The sequence below is a fragment of the Canis lupus genome, chromosome 9 (assembly GCF_011100685.1).
Source record: "Canis lupus familiaris isolate Mischka breed German Shepherd chromosome 9, alternate assembly UU_Cfam_GSD_1.0, whole genome shotgun sequence".
NCBI classification, from domain to species: domain Eukaryota; kingdom Metazoa; phylum Chordata; class Mammalia; order Carnivora; family Canidae; genus Canis; species Canis lupus.
In genome coordinates, this window is record NC_049230.1 from 58,205,998 (window position 1) to 58,223,912 (window position 17,915).

General features: G+C 48.3%; 1 protein-coding gene across 8 annotated transcripts in view; it reads left to right on the forward strand.

Moving 5' to 3' along the window:
* Positions 1 to 17,915, forward strand: part of GOLGA1 (golgin A1) — a 48,872-nt gene that overhangs the window by 28,079 nt on the left and 2,878 nt on the right. For 4 of the 8 annotated variants that reach the window (XM_038549378.1, XM_038549380.1, XM_038549379.1 and 1 more), the window contains exons 13-22: positions 966 to 1,061; positions 2,551 to 2,700; positions 3,437 to 3,532; positions 10,275 to 10,364; positions 11,403 to 11,505; positions 11,615 to 11,757; positions 12,261 to 12,404; positions 16,410 to 16,469; positions 17,052 to 17,222; positions 17,690 to 17,776. In XM_038549378.1, coding sequence (XP_038405306.1) covers positions 966 to 1,061; positions 2,551 to 2,700; positions 3,437 to 3,532; positions 10,275 to 10,364; positions 11,403 to 11,505; positions 11,615 to 11,757; positions 12,261 to 12,404; positions 16,410 to 16,469; positions 17,052 to 17,222; positions 17,690 to 17,776 — 1,140 coding nt within the window. The other 4 variants (XR_005365000.1, XM_038549383.1, XM_038549384.1 and 1 more) reach the window with 4 other exon arrangements.

Below are 17,915 nucleotides of genomic sequence, written 5' to 3' on the forward strand. Positions count from 1 at the left end.
GCATCAGGTACAAAGTCAGACTGAGTTGATGGTTGTGGAATGAGGAAAGTTTGTGTCATAGGCAGTCATCCCACTTCTGGGAATCTAGCCTAAGGAAGTGGCTCAAACCAGGTCACAAAATGTTCGGTGAAGATGTCATGGAGATAACAGCTGTGTTATCTCAGATGGGAAAGTGGGACACAGCCCAACTGCCAGCACAGTAGGAATGGTTCAATACTTTGTGCAATATCCTTTAAAGAAATAATTGAAGTTCTGATGACTACATGGGATACAGAAGGAAACGTGAGTAAGGAGGAGAAACACAGTATTCCTGGAATTATATACAGAGTTGTAAAAAAAAAAAAAAAAGGCGGGGGGCAGCCCCGGTGGCACAGCGGTTAGGCACCGCCTGCAGCCTGGGTGTGATCCTGGAGACCTGGGATGGAGTCCCACGTCGGGCTCCCTGCATGGAGCCTGCTTCTCCCTCTCCCTTTGCCTGTGTCTCTGCTTCTCTCTCTGTGTCTATGAATAAATAAATAAAATCTTAAAAAAAAAAAAAAAGGAACTTACACATATTAAAAAAAAAAAGGCAGTCATAAAAATACAGCAGAGGAAAATATGTTAGGATGGTGGTGTTGTATCATGGTAGATCTATAGGTGTCTTTGTGTCTTTTTTCCTAATTGAAACATTTTCTGGGGGTACCTGGATGGCTCAGTCAGTCAGATGTCTACCTTTGGCTCAGGTCATGATTTTGGGATTCTGGAATTGAGCCCTGCATCAAGCTCCCTGCTCAACAGGGAGTCTGCTTCTCCCTCTGCGTGTCCCCCTCTGTTCGTGTGCTGTCTCTCAAATAAATAAATAAAATATTTTTTAAAAATTCTGTAATGTACTCGCTTTATGATTTAAATGGATTTGATTTTTAAAGTTAATTATTACCACTTTTCAGCTTCTTTTGAATGAAACAATGCTTCTCTTTCCCCCTCAGGTGAAAGAACTCCAGCAGAACTTGCAGGCATCCGAGGAGAAGCTAAAGCACAGTGGTGATGTCATGGTGGCTCAGGAAGTTCAGATACAGGAGCTCGTAAGTGGTTCTTGTGGCTGCTTGTTCTAGGCACCTGATGCTTGCCCTTTACGCCTTTGCAGCTAGCTGCTCCAGACTCACTCCAGTGAGGTATTTGGACCTGACCTCCGATACAGTTGAGCTGGATGTGAGCAGGTGGGCAGCTGCAGGCAGAGAGTCAGGACCTGCTGGAGGATCTGAATTACCAAAGGAGAGAGAGACTGGCTAATTCCCATCTGACTGCTGGCCATAGGGCCCAACCTAGTTCTGAGACTGTAGGAGGGGATAACTTGACAATCCAACCTCCAACCTCCAGGGCTGTGGAGAATAGTCCTGGCTCTGGGGAGAACATGGCCAAGGGTTTGGCCAGCTGTCACAGCCCCAAATGGAGTGTTGAATTAGAATCTAGAGAAATAAAAACAGTACTTACTGTACGTTTGCCGTGCCAGTCACTGTGCTAAATATCCAGCACGTGTTTCCTTCAGTCCTTGCTACAGACCTCAGAGGTATGTGCTGTTATCCTCATTCTCTAGAGGAAGCCGGTTCAGTAACCCAGAGGTCATGGTCTCCTAGGTAATAAATGGCAGAACCCCCATCTTTCTTGGGTCAAAGGCCTTGTTCATCTTCACTGTATTTTACAGATGGTCCCTGATTTATGATTGATCAGCTTAATGATTTTTGACTTTATGAGATGCAAAGTCAATATGCACTCAATAGAAACCATACTTCAAATTTTGAAGTTTGAGCTTTTCCTGGGCTAACAATGCACAGTACGATACTCTCCCTCCATGCCCGACAGTGGCAGGGAGCCACATCTCCCAGGCAGCCCTGTGATCACAGAGTAAACCATCGATTCTGTATCTATACAGCCTTTCTGTTTTTCATTTTCAGTGCAGTATTCAGTAAATTACATGAGATAGTCAACACTTCAGTAGAAAATAGGCTTTGCCCATGCTATGTAAGTGTTCTGGGCATTTAAAAAAAAATTTTTTTTTAAAGATTTTGTGTTTAAGTTATCTCCACCCAATGTGAGACTCAGACTCACAACCCCAAGATCAAGAGTCACATGCTCTGCTGACTAAGCCAACCAGGGGGTCCTTGTTCTGAGCATTTAAAGTAGGCTAGGATAAGCTATGATGCTTGTTTCAACTTACTATTTTCAACTTACAATGGGATCATTGGGTCATAACCCCATCATTAGTTAAAGATCAATACTGCCTCCCTAGGGAAGCCTCAGCCATAGAGGGCAGTACCAAGACAGGTGAAAGAGGGCTGTTTTAGGACTGGCTGGTGCCCTAAGCTATCCCCCTAGCACCAAGACCAGTCCCAGACTTCAACTACTGAACAGACCAGGGGCAAGAGGCAGAGCTGCAGGTAGAGACCTCAACAGCACCTGGGCCAGAGATCAGAAAGCAGAATTCTTTCTACTGGACACCCATCTTTGGGTCTGAGGGAGAGAATGGAGTCCTTATTGTCACCACGGATAATTGTCCCCACCCCCACCCCACAGGCCGCCGCAAACCAGGAGAGCAGCCGTATACGGCAGCAGGCCCTTGCTCTGGAGCAGCAGTGCACAGAGCGTGTCCACACACTGGAGGCCCAGCTTGCTGCCCTGGAGAGAGCCCGGGTGGCTGACCACACGGCTGCAGAGCAAGAGGTGGTGAGTGAGGAGAGGAGGGAGGCCAGGCTTATAAGCGCCAGGTTCACATGCTGCTGCGCTGCCAAGTCATTGACAGAATACCAGCCCCTGCTAAGCTAGGGAACCACTTTTTAGAGCAGCTTTTCTCTTTCCAGCAAGATACCTGCTCATGAGAATGGATATAAAAAGCCTGCCTTTTATAAAACCCAGACAGATGGGTTTTCCTCTTTTTTTTTTTTTTTAAGATTTTATTTATTTATTCATGAGAGACACAGAGAGAGGGAGAGAGAGAGAGACAGGGACAGGCAGAGGGAGAAGCAGGCTCCATGCAGGGATCCTGATGTGGGACTCAATCTTGGGACTCCAGGATCACGCCCTGGGCCAAAGGCAGGCACTAAACCGCTGAGCCACCCAGGGATCCCCGGGTTTTCTCTTTTTACGGGCTGCATTGGTACCTCCTGAGCAGACCCTTCAGCCTCTTCCCACTGTTCCTCTGCAGTATTCTCATTCCTCCCTCATGGCTTTTCCCTCTCTCTGCTTCCTTTCCCTGCCATGCATCTTCAGAGTCAGGTGCCATATTTCTTCTTGTGAGGCATGTGTCAGCTGGCTTTTTCTTACCCCTGCCCCATTCTCATCTCCACACCACACCCCACAAAGGGTGGGGTGCATTTTCAAAGGTTCCATGTCTGTAGGACTGTGTCCAGGGGAAATAGGGTAAAGCCCTTGTCTTCTTACATGTGCATTTCTCAATTTGCAGAGAAAGCTGGAGCAAGAAAATGCAGCCCTCAGAGAAAGTAAGAATGAATGTGAACGTTCTTTACAACACCACCAGCTTGAACTAAAGAAGCTAAAGGTATTTATCTAACAGCACCAGCATGTCACAGCCTGTCTTTTACACGTGTATTGGGAGCAGCGCGGTGAAAGTTTTATACTCAGAGTGGAGAAGGCGTGAACTAGCATTTCTTCAACAGTTCTGTTAGACATTTGCTAGAAATCGTTACTCATTAAGTCCTCTCGGTGATCCAGGATGGTAGGAAGAATTATGCTCATTTTGCAGTTAATGTCATTTGAGGCTCTGCCCAAAGTTCTCTAGTTAGTTTAAGATGATGCTGGTCTGACTTCACTCAGCCAGCTCTCTGTCTGTGTCAGCAGCTGCCTGGAAGTCATGTTGTCACAGCACTAGTGTTGTTGACTTTTCCAGTGGAATTGGTAAAGTAAGGACTTAAATGGTTGTAAGGACCTTACGTATTTATGTTGGAGCCTGTGTGTAGAGATGAAGAAACAGTCTACTGGATTGTTACCCTTTCCCCTCTGAGAACTCAGTGCTTTAATCAGATGCTGCCCACTTCTCTGCCTGGACATAACTGGATGCAAGGGAAAGAATTTCTGCCACTTTCTTAAAGGCCTCCAGGCTTCTCTGTCCCCTTTCATAGGAGCTCTTAGATGATGGATCATAGCAGCACTTGCCCTACTTGTTCATAACACAGAGATCTTGTGGGTCTTTCGGCAGAGACCTTCTCAGAACATCCACAGCTGAGGGTCTGCATAAAGTAAGTTTTCAGTAACAGTCTCTGCCAAGTTAGGTAGGTGCTAATGCAGTGGTGCTGAATCATGGGAAGTGTGTGCCTGGAGTCACAGCTGTTTGTGTATTCCTTCAACAAACATTTAGGCACCACTGGAGGTGCTGAGATCTGAGCAAAACAGGCAAAACTCACCCCCTTCCCCCCACCCTGTGGAGTCTGTAACTAGAGATAGCAGATGAGCACTAATTATCCTCTTTTTTTTAATTTTTAAAAAAAAAATTTTATTAAATTTTAAATTTTTTTAAATTTTAAATTTAAATTTAAAAAAAAAATTAAATTAAATTCAGTGTAGAGTAAACCAGAGTGAGTGACAGGGAGTAGGGAAGAGAGGACTCTTTTAAATATGGAGGTTAGGGAGGGCTTCAGTGATATTTGAGCAAAAGCCCTGACTCTTGAGAAGGAGCCAGCAATGTGCCTTTTTGGGAAAAGGAATAGTCCAGACTGAAGAAATCACAAATAGAAAAGCTCTGAGACAGAAAAAAGCTTAGTTCGGAGAATAGCATAAAGGCTGGTGTGGCTGCCGCTTAGGGGGCTAGGGGCTAACAAGATGAGAGGAGGCAGGCAGGGAAACATTTGGGAGTTTTAAGCAAAGAAGTGATGGGAGAGGTTTTGTTTTAAAATGATTACTCTGGCTGTTTGTAGAGAATGTTCTGGAAAGGAAGCAAGTACAGAAATTAGGGGGTTCAGATATTACATCACTTACTATGTTTAAGGGCATAAAGGAAAAATTGAAATTTTCAGCAGAGATCTGGTAACTACTAAAAAGCAGCAGTGTTAAAAGGAAAACATATAAGAACGTGAGAGCCAGAGTGTGTAGGGCTGGAACATAGAACATGGTAGACCCCAAAGGGCATGAGGAAGCTTTCGTGGGTAATGAGTATTTTCATGGTTTTCATTGTTAATTTCACCCTAAGTCACCACGTTGCACATCTGAGATGTGCATAGCATATTGTTATACTTCAGGAAAATTGTTTTAAAAAACAATACAGGGGATCCCTGGATGGCTTGGCGGTTTAGTGCCTGCCTTCGGCCCTGGGCATGATCCTGGAGTCCCAGGATCGAGTCTGCACTGGGCTCCCTGCGTGGAGCCTGCTTCTCCCTCTGCCTGTGTCTCTGCCTCTCTCTCTCTCTCTCTCTCTCTCTCTCTCTGTCATGAATAAATAAGTAAAATCTTTAAAAATAAATAAATGACAATACATTAAAAAAATAATGAATATGTTTAAGAGCAGATTAGAACTCACTAGAGAATTAGCGAAGTGAAGGAAGGGTAGAATAAAATATAGAAAAGGCATGATAAAAGACAGGATGCTGCAAGGTGCCTGATCCCAGGTCCGTGGGGACCCAGAAGGGAGCACACAAGTGAGACTGAAGCAACAATTTTTTTTCAAGGATTTTATTTATTTTTTATTTATTTATTTTGGAGAGAGAGAGAAAGAGAGCAGGGGGAGGTTGGGAGAGGGAGAGAGAATCCCAGCCAGATTCCACGCTGAGCACAGAGCCTGACACAGGGCTTGGTCTCACAACCCTGATGAGATAGTGACCTGAGTGGAAACCCAGAGTCAGACGCAAATGAATGAGCCACCCAAGTGCCCTGAGACCAAAGCAATTATTGAAGCATAATAGCTGAGAAGTTTCCAAACTGCTAAAAGCTGTCAAGTCACAGGTATAGGTATGAGGATTCTTACAAATCCAAATAGGATAAATGTTACTTTAAAAAATTTTTTTAAAGACTTTACTTATTTATTTGAGAGAGAGAGAGAGAGAGAGAGAGGGAGAGCACAACCAGAGGGAATGGCAGGCAGAGGGACAAGCAGGTTTCCCACTGAGAAGGGAGCCTGATGTGGGTAGGACCTGGGACCCTGGGATCATGACCTGAACCAAAGGCAGATGCTTAACCAACTGAGGCACCCAGACACCTGTTGTTTTTTTTTTTAAGATTTTATTTTTATTTATTCATGAGAGACAGACAGAGACATAGGCAGAGGGAGAAACAGGCTCCACTCAGGGAGCCTGATGTGGGACTTGATCCCAAGACTCCAGGATCATGCTCTGGGCCAAAGGCAGGCGCTAAACCACTGAGCCACCCAGGGATCCCCGGCACCTGTTATTGTTGAGCTTTTTTAAAAGGTTTATTTGTGGGGATCCCTGGGTGGGGCTCAGTGGTTTAGTGCCCGCCACCTTCGGCCCAGGGCGTGATCCTGGGGTCCCGGGATTGGGTCCCATGTCGCGCTCCCTGCTTGGAGCCTGCTTCTCCCTCTGCCTGTGTCTCTGCCTCTCTCTCTCTCTCTCTGTCTCTCATGAATAAATGAATAAAATATTTTTTATAAAAGGTTTATTTGTTTTAGTAATCTGTCCCCAGTGTGGGGCTCAAATTTACAACCCCAAAATCAAGAATCACATGCTCTTCCTACTGAGCCAGTCAGGCACCCCCAGGATAAATTTAAAAATCTATAGCCAGAGGGACACCTGGGTGGCTCAGTGGTTGAGCATCTACCTTTGGCTCAGGTTGTGATCCCGGGGTCCTAGGATCAAGTCCCACATCAGGCTCCCCAGAGGGAGTCTGTTTCTCCCTCTGCCTTATGTCCCTGCCTCTCTGTGTGTGTCTCTCTGAAATAAATAAAATTAAAATAAATAAACAAATTTTAAAAATTAAAAAATAAAATCTATAGCCAGAGACAGCATGATAGTAGAACTATAAAAACCAATAAAACATGGGGATCCCTGAGTGGTTTAGCGCCTACCTTCAGCCCAGGGCGTGATCCTGGAGACGCGGGATCGAGTCCCACATCAGGCTCCCTGCATGGAGCCTGCTTCTCCCTCTGCCTATGTCTCTGCCTCTCTCTCTCTGTCTGTGTCGCTCATGCATAAATAAATCTTTAAAAAAAAAAAACAATAAAACAGAAACAGGAATTAGTCACCAACAGATTTGCACTAAAGGAAGTGCTAGACAAAAAAAAAATAAAGGAAGTGCTAGAGAGCATCATTCAGGTGAAGGAAGATTCTAGATAGATGCATGAAAGATGTAAAGCTGTTGTAAGGAAGAATGAAGAGCAATGATCATTGCAGCTAATGTACACAGAAAGAAACAAAAATCTGTCCTGCACTGTGCCCATCTGGGTCCAGTCCTGAGAAAGGAACCATACCAATTATTTGAGAATTTATGTTCTTATGTAAAGTTTTTAGCAGAAACTGATAGAAGATCTCATGAAGCCATTCCCTGCAGGAATGGCTACGACTAAGGGAACAGAGCAAAGAAGGTGGAATTATTAATCTTAGGGATTAAGACAAAGAGCTCCATAGATCTGATACTTAGACCTGTGAGTGGGAGGCACTGTTCAGTGGGCACTTGGGGGTCTTGGGGGAATGAAGTCAGCCCCGAGTGTGGGGAAAAACTGCCGCATGGATGTACTACTGCTTTGGGAAGAAGTCGCTGCTGCCAGGACCAAGCAGCACTGCTCACAGAATCTGGAAACGAGGAGGACGGAGCACATCTTTGGCTCTGTCCCCTGCCTTCCAGTCTCCCCCAAGCGCCTCCTGTGGGCTAAGGTTCATATGGAACCAGCCTGAGGAGCAGAGTCCCAGGTACAGCAGGCAAAGCCCTGGGTATAAAGGGGGGCTGATAAGCAGTAACTTAAAACCCAGCCCATGCAGGCTGTTAGGAAGTGGGCTTAATTTTCACACATTTAGGGAATTTTTTTGATATCTTGGATTTCTAGTTTAATACTATGACAGTCAATAAGACACCAACTGATTTCAGTCCTTTGATACTTATTGAGGCTTGTCTTAATGACCGGCCTATAGTCTGTCTTGGGAAGTATCTCCACACACACTGCTGCTGGGGAGAGTACGCCATACGGGGTCATAGTATTGTCTGTATCTCCTGAGTGTGTTCTGATTCTTCTCTCTTGTATTCTCGTTACGTCACATAGAGCAGCATGCTGAACCTTGGAACTGTGATCTGGATTTGTCTCTTTCTCCCTTTAATTGTCAATCGTTGCTTCAAGTATTTTGAAGCACTGTTTTTGGGTGCATATATATTTAGAATTCCCTCAGGAAAGTCATTCCCAGGTATGGAAAGCTAGGAAGCCCAGTGGCTTCTGCAGCAGACCTGAGCTATGCCAAGCAGCCTCAAATTCCATAGTCCAGGCTCGACTGTGGCTCTGTGGCAATAGCGCGGACTTCACAGCTGTGTGGACTCCGTTCTGTGTGCCAGCCAAGCCCCTCACTGGCTGATTTTTGAGGGAATCTAGTTTCCCTTTTTTTTTTTTTTTCTTCAAACTGAACCTATTAACCCTTGACTTCCAGAGGATTACCCTGAGGATCAAGTGTGACCCTGGATGAAAAGTGCTGCCTGCAGTTCCTGGCATAGAGGTGCTTTGAGTCTCTGGTTCCTGCCCCGACCTGCTTTCCTGTCTTTCTCTTGGTCTGCCTGCCGTCCTCTTAGGCATCAGCAGTCAGAGCTCTCCTCTCACTCTCCCCAGAAAAGGCTTCTACCACCCTCAACCTGGACCCACAGGCCAGGGTTTTTCAGAGGTGCTTCTCCTGTATCAACAAAGTCTCCCCTGTTGAGAGATGTTGTCTAGGGTAAAGCAAGGTCTCTACTCTTGAATTCAGGCACTTGTTTTTCTCGTCTTTACTAGAAACAGACTCAACAGAAGTTCAATTCCGACAACTCCACAGTAGGAGCCAGAATGCCTCTGGTCAGGAGGCTGGCCTCTCCCTCCATTAACCAACTTGTACCGGTATCACTGGAAAGGGAGGTGTCATTAGGGGAGATAAGTAGCTCACAGAACCAGAAAGTCTTGTCCAACTACAACCTGAGTGGTGAGGGACTCAGGTCTCTTCTTCCTGCATCATGCTGTTTCTTGCCCTCTCAGTTACCAAACTTGGCCTTGCTTTTTCTCCATGATGCAGACTGCGGTATACAAATTAGGAGGATACCACCATAGCACCTCCAAGCTGGTAACATGCCAGCTTAGGAAAGAGGACTTCTCTCCCTAGGTTTCACTATATAAAAAAGGATTCTGATATAAAAAGGGATTTTGATTGGTCCATCTTAGATAACAGAGCCACCTCTTAGATCATTTTGGCCCTGGGCTGCAGTACTATGATCAGCTAGGTCTGAATTACATGCTTATCCTTGTAACCACAAAATTGGCATATTGTTATTGGCAGCCCTACCAGAACCATGTGGAACTGTGGGGTGGAAGTGGGGAATAGCAATAATGAGGCTCTTACCCCCAGAATAGGGCAATCCTGATAGTAGACAGAAACAGTAGACGTCCCTGACCAGAATGAAGGCCCCTGAGAAGTCTGAGTATTGAGCAGTAAGCACGGCCTCTGTCTCAGGGAAGAGGACTGATGCATTTCTCAGGAGACAATCCCTGTGCTCTGGGGAAGGCTGAAGAGCCAGCCCTGCTCAGCATAAGAAATAATCCAGGTGGGAGAGTCTAACATCCAAAGCCTTGGCTCTGAACTCAGATGGTGGCTTGAAACCTGCTGTGCCACTAACCAGCTGTGGGACCTCAGGCACTTTAACATCTCAGAGCCTTTCTCTCCTAGAAAATGGATAGTTTTAAAAAAAAAAAAGAAGAAAAAAAAGAAAATGGATAGTTTTGATGAGTCTGTGGCATTTTGCCCTATTCTAATTCAGTCATCCCTTATTATTTTTCCTGTAGTTGGGTTGCTCCAGTCCACTAGTCCATTCACAGGGGCCTGAGAATCTTCTTGTGTTGATTTCACTAGACCAGCTCTTCTCTTCAAGTTCTGGATGCCCTAACCTCAGCCCAAGAACTGGCTGGTGTGTCCATTTGCATAGAGGTCGGTGGGTTTCCCACCAGGACAGTTCCCAGAGGGATACAGAAGACATAACAGCAAGAGGGCAGCCCAGGAACCCCAAAAAGCAGGAAGAACACTAGTCTGGCCCTTAATAGGCTGCAGGTAGTATGCAGCTAAAAAAAGCTGTGGAATGAGTTTTGGGACCCACCCTCTTCCCTATCTTCTGGATTGTAGGAAGAATGGAGCCAGAGAGAAATTGTAAGTGTTGCAATGGCTCAAGCCCTAGAGGAGGTGCGGAAGCAGAGAGAAGAGTTCCAGCGACAGGTAGGCCCCATGTGACCCTGAGGTGTGGGCCCAAGGGTGGTGTGTTCCAGCCTCAGGTAGGACCAGCCTACCTCCCCGTGTGTCCAGGACAGGGGGGTGGACAGAGGTCTCAGGAATGCCATTAACTGCGTGATTCCCCTGATGTCTCTAGGAAGGTTGGAGAAAGTATTATAAAGAATCCTCGGGATCCCTGGGTGGCGCAGCGGTTTGGCACCTGCCTTTGGCCCAGGTCGCGATCCTGGAGACCCGGGATCGAGTCCCACATCAGGCTCCCGGCATGGAGCCTGCTTCTCCCTCTGCCTATGTCTCTGCCTCTCTCTGTCTCTCTCTGTGACATACATACATACATACATACATACATAAATAAACCTCATCCCACAGGATAAGGCTTTTGCGATTTTTGATGGTCAGTTATTGTTATAAAGCTCACCTGGGGAAAAGCCCCTATTCGGGTACCTGCTGGGCTCGAATTCCGTAGGGGGCCATCACTGCCCATAGGCCCGCAAGACTATAATTCACCTGAGCTCTCAGCGGGAAGGGTGGGGAACACCTTCCTTTTCATAAAGACTCTGCCTCAGGCCCCAGACTTGTAGTGAATGGGCTCTAGGCCTTCAGTAAGTCCCCTAACAAATGTGAGTCTCAGTTGCCTCTGGAAAGACTTTAGGATAATTACACCTTTCAGGAGACATAAACATCAGGTGTAACAAGGTCACGTGTATCAAATGTCAGGCGTGTGGCAGGTACTCGGGACCTGGAAGTCATGGTTATGCAGCTTGCTGGAAGGCCGGGCACAACAGCCGCATGTCCGGTAGGCCCAGCATAGGCCAGGTGGGCAGCAAGGGCAGTTGCTCTTGTGTCGGGCCCTGGCCCCTGCTCTGTGCATGTCCAGAGGAGCAGAGCTTAACTTAGGGGATGTTCTAGGCCGTGGACTGCAGGGAGGGATTCATGGGGACCCTGGGTCATGGAAAATTGGAGATTCCTTTTGGGGGAAATGGGGTTACTGTCACCAGCCTTCTCATGTTGGTCTTTCTGTCCAAGGCTGCTAACCTCACAGCTGTGGTAGACGAGAAAGAGCAGACTTTGCAGGAAAGGGCTGAAGTGATTCTCCAGAAAGAGCAGGAGATCTTCCAACTGAAGAAAGGTAAGGAGTCTGCCCCTGTGGAGCCTGCTCACCTGCCCTGACCCAGTACCCCTGCCCCGAAGTGGCGTGGAGTCACTGGGCTGACCATGCTCCCCTCTGCCCGGCCCAGGTCACGACTCTGTCCTGTTGCAAACACGCCAGCTGCAGAGTGAGCTGGAAGCCCTGCAGAGCCTGAGGGGGACTACAAGGGACGAGGAGCTGAGGCTACCCAGCCCAGAGCAGGGCTTGACACGCTCGGTGCCCGAGCCTCTCGTGAGTCCCCATCTGAACCACTGGCCTGGGTTGGGGGCGGCAGCATGTGCTGTGGCAGAGGCAGCGGGTGGCAGGAAAGTGCTGTGGCAGGACACATGGCTGACCACCGACTGCTGTTTGCCACTAGGAGGCGATAGGAAGATGCAGGGGGAAGCACTGATGCTCCTCCAGGATGCTGGGCAAGTCAATTCCCTGTGCTTTCACCCCCATCTTTAAAGTGGGGTGCTTAACCGAGTAAGAGCTTGTGGGTGTTGAGGAGCCCATCGGATGTGGTACCACGTGTCAAAGGCAGGTGTCCAGACCCTTGCTGTGTGGACAGGTGATTATGACATTGGAAGGCATAGGACAGGAGCTCCACGGTTGAGGCATGGCTCTCGGCCAGCTGCCTGTTCCAGTACCTCAGTCTGCACCTCCAGAACCAATCTGGTCCCCTTCCCCACAGACCTATGGCTTAGCGTCACCCCAACCTTGTCCTGGCTCAGCTTGCTGCCGCCATTCTGTAGGTAACCTCGAGGGCCACGCAGGACCCCACGTTCCAGCTTTCAGCCGCAGAGGGCGTCCCGAATGGCGAGGTGGGGGTCATGGACCTAGAGCAGCTACAGAAGGACAAACAGGACTTGGAGCAGCAACTTCTGGAGAAAAATAAGGTGATGGGGCCCTTTGCCTCAGCTGTTTATCTCCCTGCACCCTTCCTGTATCTGTGCCTTTAACCGTTTGGTTCCTTCTTTTTTTTTTTTAGAGAGATTTATTTATTTATTCATGAGAGACACACAGAGAGGCAGAGACACAGGTAGAGGGAGAAGCAGGGTCTCTGCAGGGAGCCCAATGCAGGACTCAATTGCAAACCCCGGGATCACACCCTGAGCCAAAGGCAGACGCTCAACCACTGAGCCACCCAGGCATCCCTATTTGGTCCCTTCTTAAGAGAGTTTTGTGGATGCCCTTGGGCACATCTTGGGGGAGATCTTCCCTCTTTATCCGAAGGCCTTTTTCCTGGATTTCCACCTCGCTGCCTGCCTTTCACACGTTCCCCCATGTGAGATAACATCCAGAGTGTTAGAGCTCAAGCAGCAGCAAGTTCAGATGTTCACACCCACCTCTGCTGTCACCAGTGGGTCATGTTGGACCTTACCTCTTACTTCCTTTCCACAGCTGTGAAACAACCCAGCGATGTCAGTCTTCAAGTGGTTTTACTGGGGGGGCATGTTGGGGGGTGAAATGAAAGTGTTTGTTAGCTGTCCCGTCAACTTTCTGGTACTTGGCAGAGGCCTGGTAAATGTCATGATTCCACCTCTCCTCCAGCCTCTGCACCTGCACATGTGGGGTGTCATTTGATCCTTGTCTCCAGGGGTCCTGGCAAGTTAAAGTGTTGGCTGCTCATCACGCTAGCCTCAAGTGTGTCATTGTGGGTGTGTATTTGTTCAGAGCTTTAACAAAAGGGAAAAGTGCTCTTTCTCTCTGTCTCTTTCACACACATTTAATCTTACTGTGAAATATAATATACAGAGGGGCACCTGGGTGGCTCAGTCAGTTGAGCATCTCCTTTTGGCTCCAGCCATGATCCCAGGGTCCTGGGATCAAGTACCCCATCAGGCTCCTTACTCAGCAGGGAGCCTGCTTCTCCCTCTGCCCCTACCTCCTACTCATGTGCACTCTCTCTCTGTGTGTATCTTTCTCTGACAAATTAAAAATTAAAAAGAAAAAATAAATACATATAGAAAAGCTCACAAATACCATGTGCCCCAGGGCCCACCCCTCAGACTCCTCTCTCTGCGCTGGGAGCGTCCATGTCCTTCTCGCAAACCCACACAGCCCCTGGGAACCCTCAATCATCTCTGTACCTCCGCAGCAGTGTCTAAAAAGCATCTGAAACTTACACCATCCAAAACCAAACTTCAGACTCACTGTATGCCTAGCACAGCTGCCACCCTTCTTAGCTCAGGATATGGGAAAAATAAAAATCATGGTGTCATTCTCAACCCCCTTGTTTCTTTTTTTTTTTTTTTTAAGACTTTATTTATTCATAGAGAGAGAGGGGCAGAGACACAGGCAGAGGGAGAAGCAGGCTCCATTCAGGGAGCCCGATGTGGGACTCGATCCCAGGTCTCCAGGATCGCACCCCAGGCTGCAGGCAGCGCCAAACTGCTGCGCCACCGGGGCTGCCCAACCCCCTTGTTTCTTCCACAAGCATCATCCACACCGTTAACCAGTCCTTTTAGTTGTTTCTTCAGACTACACCTCAAATGAGCTGCTCCTTATTCCCACCACTGCTGCCACCCAAGATCGGGTTGCCATTGTCTCTCCCCTACAGGCTGGTGTTGGGCTTCTGACTGGCTCCCTGTCACCCTTTGGTTCCAGCCCTTTGATGACTTCCCATCTCTCTGTAAGAGCCAAGTCCTTGCGGTGGCACATGGTGCCCTGTGTGTTTTGGCCCCTTGGTACCCTGTTCTGTGCCCCCCCTGTCACCTGCAGCACTCCCCCTCAGCCACATCGGCCTTGCCTTTCTGTGAATACCAAGCACCCTCCTGACTCAGGGCCTTTGCACTTGCTGAGCCTTTTGTCTGGAAGATTCTTCCTGCAATTCCCTCACTTCCTTTATGGTATCCTTTTGTCAACGAGGCCTCTGTGCTATCACTGGCAGCCCTCATCTCAGAACCTCCTGTCCCCTGACCTACCTCTTTCTCTCCACGCCTCCTAATACCTTCTGATATACTGAAAGTTTGGTTATTGACACTTTTCCCTCCTGAGAGCAGGTATTTTTCTTGTTTTGCTTATTGCTTTTCCCAGCCTCTAGGTCACTGTCCACCACACAGTGGAGTCTCAATCAGTATTTGTTAGACGAATTAATCAGTGAGCCAAAAACCTAGAAAATCAGGTAACATAAAATAGCAAATGTACTTCTGGGTAAATGTTCAGCCTCATGGTCAGTCAAGAGAATAACAGATTGAAACAACACGTTACCACTTGTAAAATAGGGTGTGTTTGGAGGCCATTTAATGTGCTTGACAGGAGCTGGGCCCCTGACAGATCCATCTCATTTCTGGGGAGAAACTGTGGACATACCTCGGGAGAAAGCAAAGCTGATTGCCACTTTGAAAAGGGAGGCTCACGGGGATCCCTGGGTGGCTCAGTGGTTTAGCGCCTGCCTTTGGCCCGGGGCGTGATCCTGGAGACCCGGGATCGAGTCCCAAGTCGGGCTCCCTGCATGGAGCCTGCTTCTCCCTCTGCCTGTGTCTCTGCCATTCTCTCTGTCTCTCATGAATAAATAAATAAAATCTTAAAAAAAAAAAAAGAAAGAAAAGAAAAGGGAGGCTCAGTCCCGTTTTAAGACAGGGAGCATTCCCTGGAATTACTGTCACATTAAAAGTTAAAATCAGGGCAGCCCGGGTGACTCAGCAGTTAGCCCTTCTTCAGCAGGACCTGATCCTGGAGTCCCGGGATCCAGTCCCACATCGGGCTCCCTGCATGGAGCCTGCTTCTCCCTCTGCCTGTGTCTCTGCCTCTCTCTATATATATCTCTCATAAATAAATAAATAAAATTTAAAAATAAAAATAAAAGTTAAAATCAAGGGGCACTTGCAGGCCCTATCAGTGGAGCCTGCCACTCTTGATCTCGGAGTCTTGAGTGTAAGCATCACATTGGATATACAGCTTACTCTAAAAAAAAAAAAAAAAAAAAAAGGCAGCCCCGGTGGCACAGCGGTTTAGCGCCGCCTGCAGCCTAGGGCATGATCCTGGAGACCCGCGATCGAATCCCACATCGGGCTCCCTGCATGGAGCCTGCTTCTCCCTCTGCCTGTGTCTCTGCCTCTCTCCCTCCCTCTCTCTCTCTCTCTCTCTCTCTCTGTGTGTCTCTATGAATAAATAAATAAAATAAAAATCTTAAAAAAAAATAACTGTGGAAAGGTGTGAAAATTCTGATAAATTAAAACCCTATTCAAAATTCTAGCAACTTGATGCAGGATTGGGGACATGGACAGGAAGTCCACAGGAAAAACTAATTTTGATATGTTACAGTTGTGAGACTTTGGAGAAACGTTTAACATTTTTTTCCATTATTGCTGATTATACAGTACGTGCTTTCATTGGGAAAGCAGAGGTTAGTCTTTCTAATGATTACTAGGGTATAGAATAAATCACACTATGGCTCAATACCAATTAAATTCACTAAAATAAAGAAAAATTTAAAAATAGATAAGGACAGAAAAACCATGATCTTTTACACATTCATTAAAAATGCTGATGTCTTAGGAGAGCAGTGGTGGGATCCGGGCACATAAGCAGAATTCTGAAGGACAAAGTGGACTGTACGGAGGTGTTTCCAGCTGCGCTCCTAACAGAAGCGAGCACCAGAAGCAGTCCTGAGTGGGTAGGCTGGGGCAGCCCTGGGGCCTGAGCGCTCCACAGGTGGTGTGTGACAGTGGCCTTTGTGGGGCTTGGAGAGCATGTGCAAGCAAAGCAGCCAGAAAGGGGAAGAGCCCCAGGCACACAGGTGTGACGACACAAGCCTTTCAAGAGACAAGGCAGGGCCTTAGAACAGGTGCATGGGGCTCCAAGGGGGTGGCTGTCTGCTCTGTCGTCCTTTGTACCTTAAAGATGGTGAGATGTGCATTTAATGAGTGGCTTTTTGCTGGGATGGGGCTTTGTCTCAGACCATAAAGCAGATGCAGCAGAGAATGCTGGAACTCAAAAAGACTCTCCAGAAGGAACTGGTAAGTGCCCCTCTGGTCCCTGCAGCCTGTGCCCTCGCTGGCTCTCTGGTCTTCCTGGGGTCCCTTGCTGCCTGGTGATGCTCGCCCCATGCCCCCACCTCGGATGATTGCAAGAGGTTTCTGGAAAGCCAGATGTTAGCTGGTGGGACAATGGCTCTGCCAGTTTGAACATGCCTCTGAAAAGTAGCTTTGTGACTTTGGGCACTGCCATCCTTCTCTAAGCCCGTCTGTGCCCTGAGAAGTCATTGAGGTGTGCACCTCAGGTGAACAGCAGAGTGCCATGCCCCGACATAGGAGAGCAGCGCCTCTGCCCTTTTGGGGGTGCTCACTGCCCCAGACGTGTCCTGATACGGGTGAAGGAAATGCCCGAACTCCCCCAGATGATTTCTGTCCTTCCTCTCAGAGCCCCTCCCCCCCAGGGGCTGAGCCTTCTTCCTTCCTGGGCGAGGCTCCCTCCTGCTACTGTGTGCAGGGCGCGTGAAGGAGCAGTGGGGGTCACAGGTGGGGCCAGCTGACTCTCCCAGGAGATTTTCAGACCTGTCACGAGGGGTTCAACGTAGCATCTTTCCATTTGGCTTTCAGAAAATCAGACCCGACAATGAGCTCTTTGAAGTCCGGGAGAAGCCTGGCCCTGAGATGCCAAACATGGCTCCTTCTGTCACAAATAACACTGACCTGACTGATGCCCGCGAGATCAATTTTGAATACCTGAAACACGTGGTTCTGAAATTCATGTCCTGTCGAGAATCTGAGGTAAAGGGCTTGTGAGTTGCCTTTTGGGTACTGAGGGCTTGGCTCATTCGTCCCAGCCTCTCCTGGCTTCCCACCAAGTCCATGTCTGTCTTCCTCTCACATGGTCTGATCTGACTGCCAGGGTGGGTACTTGGTCATTTCTCCAGCTGGCACTGACCTCATTGCAGCAAACAGGGGGACTGAGAAGGGGATTGGCTCCTGGGAGGCCGTGTGGGCTGGGTGCTGAACCTGCCCCGCATTCCTCCATCCTGCTGAAGAGCAGGGGAGCTGCTGTGGATGTCCTGGGAATCTTCCAGTTCCCGGAGGAAGAGATGGAGGGAGGAAAACGGGTCATTGTTGTCAGACCTGAGGAAGCCCAACTTTGCCCTCCAGTTGGGAGCAGACCCAGGAAGCGCTGCCATTTAGACCTCCGACCACCCCCTCCGCCACCACCAAGGCCCATGGCAGCAAAACTTACTTTCTTACAGGCTTTTCACCTTATAAAAGCTGTGTCTGTGTTGCTGAACTTCTCGCAAGAGGAAGAGAACATGCTCAAAGAAACCCTGGAGTATAAGGTAGGTCTCCGGCCTGGCGTCTGGCGCTTAGAAACTGTCGTTCGCAAGCCCAGCAGCGGCAGTGGCGGGGAAGCTGGCCCACAGCTGCCTTGGCGGCGTCCACGGTGAACTCTTTCCCAGTGGTACGTACTGAGGACGT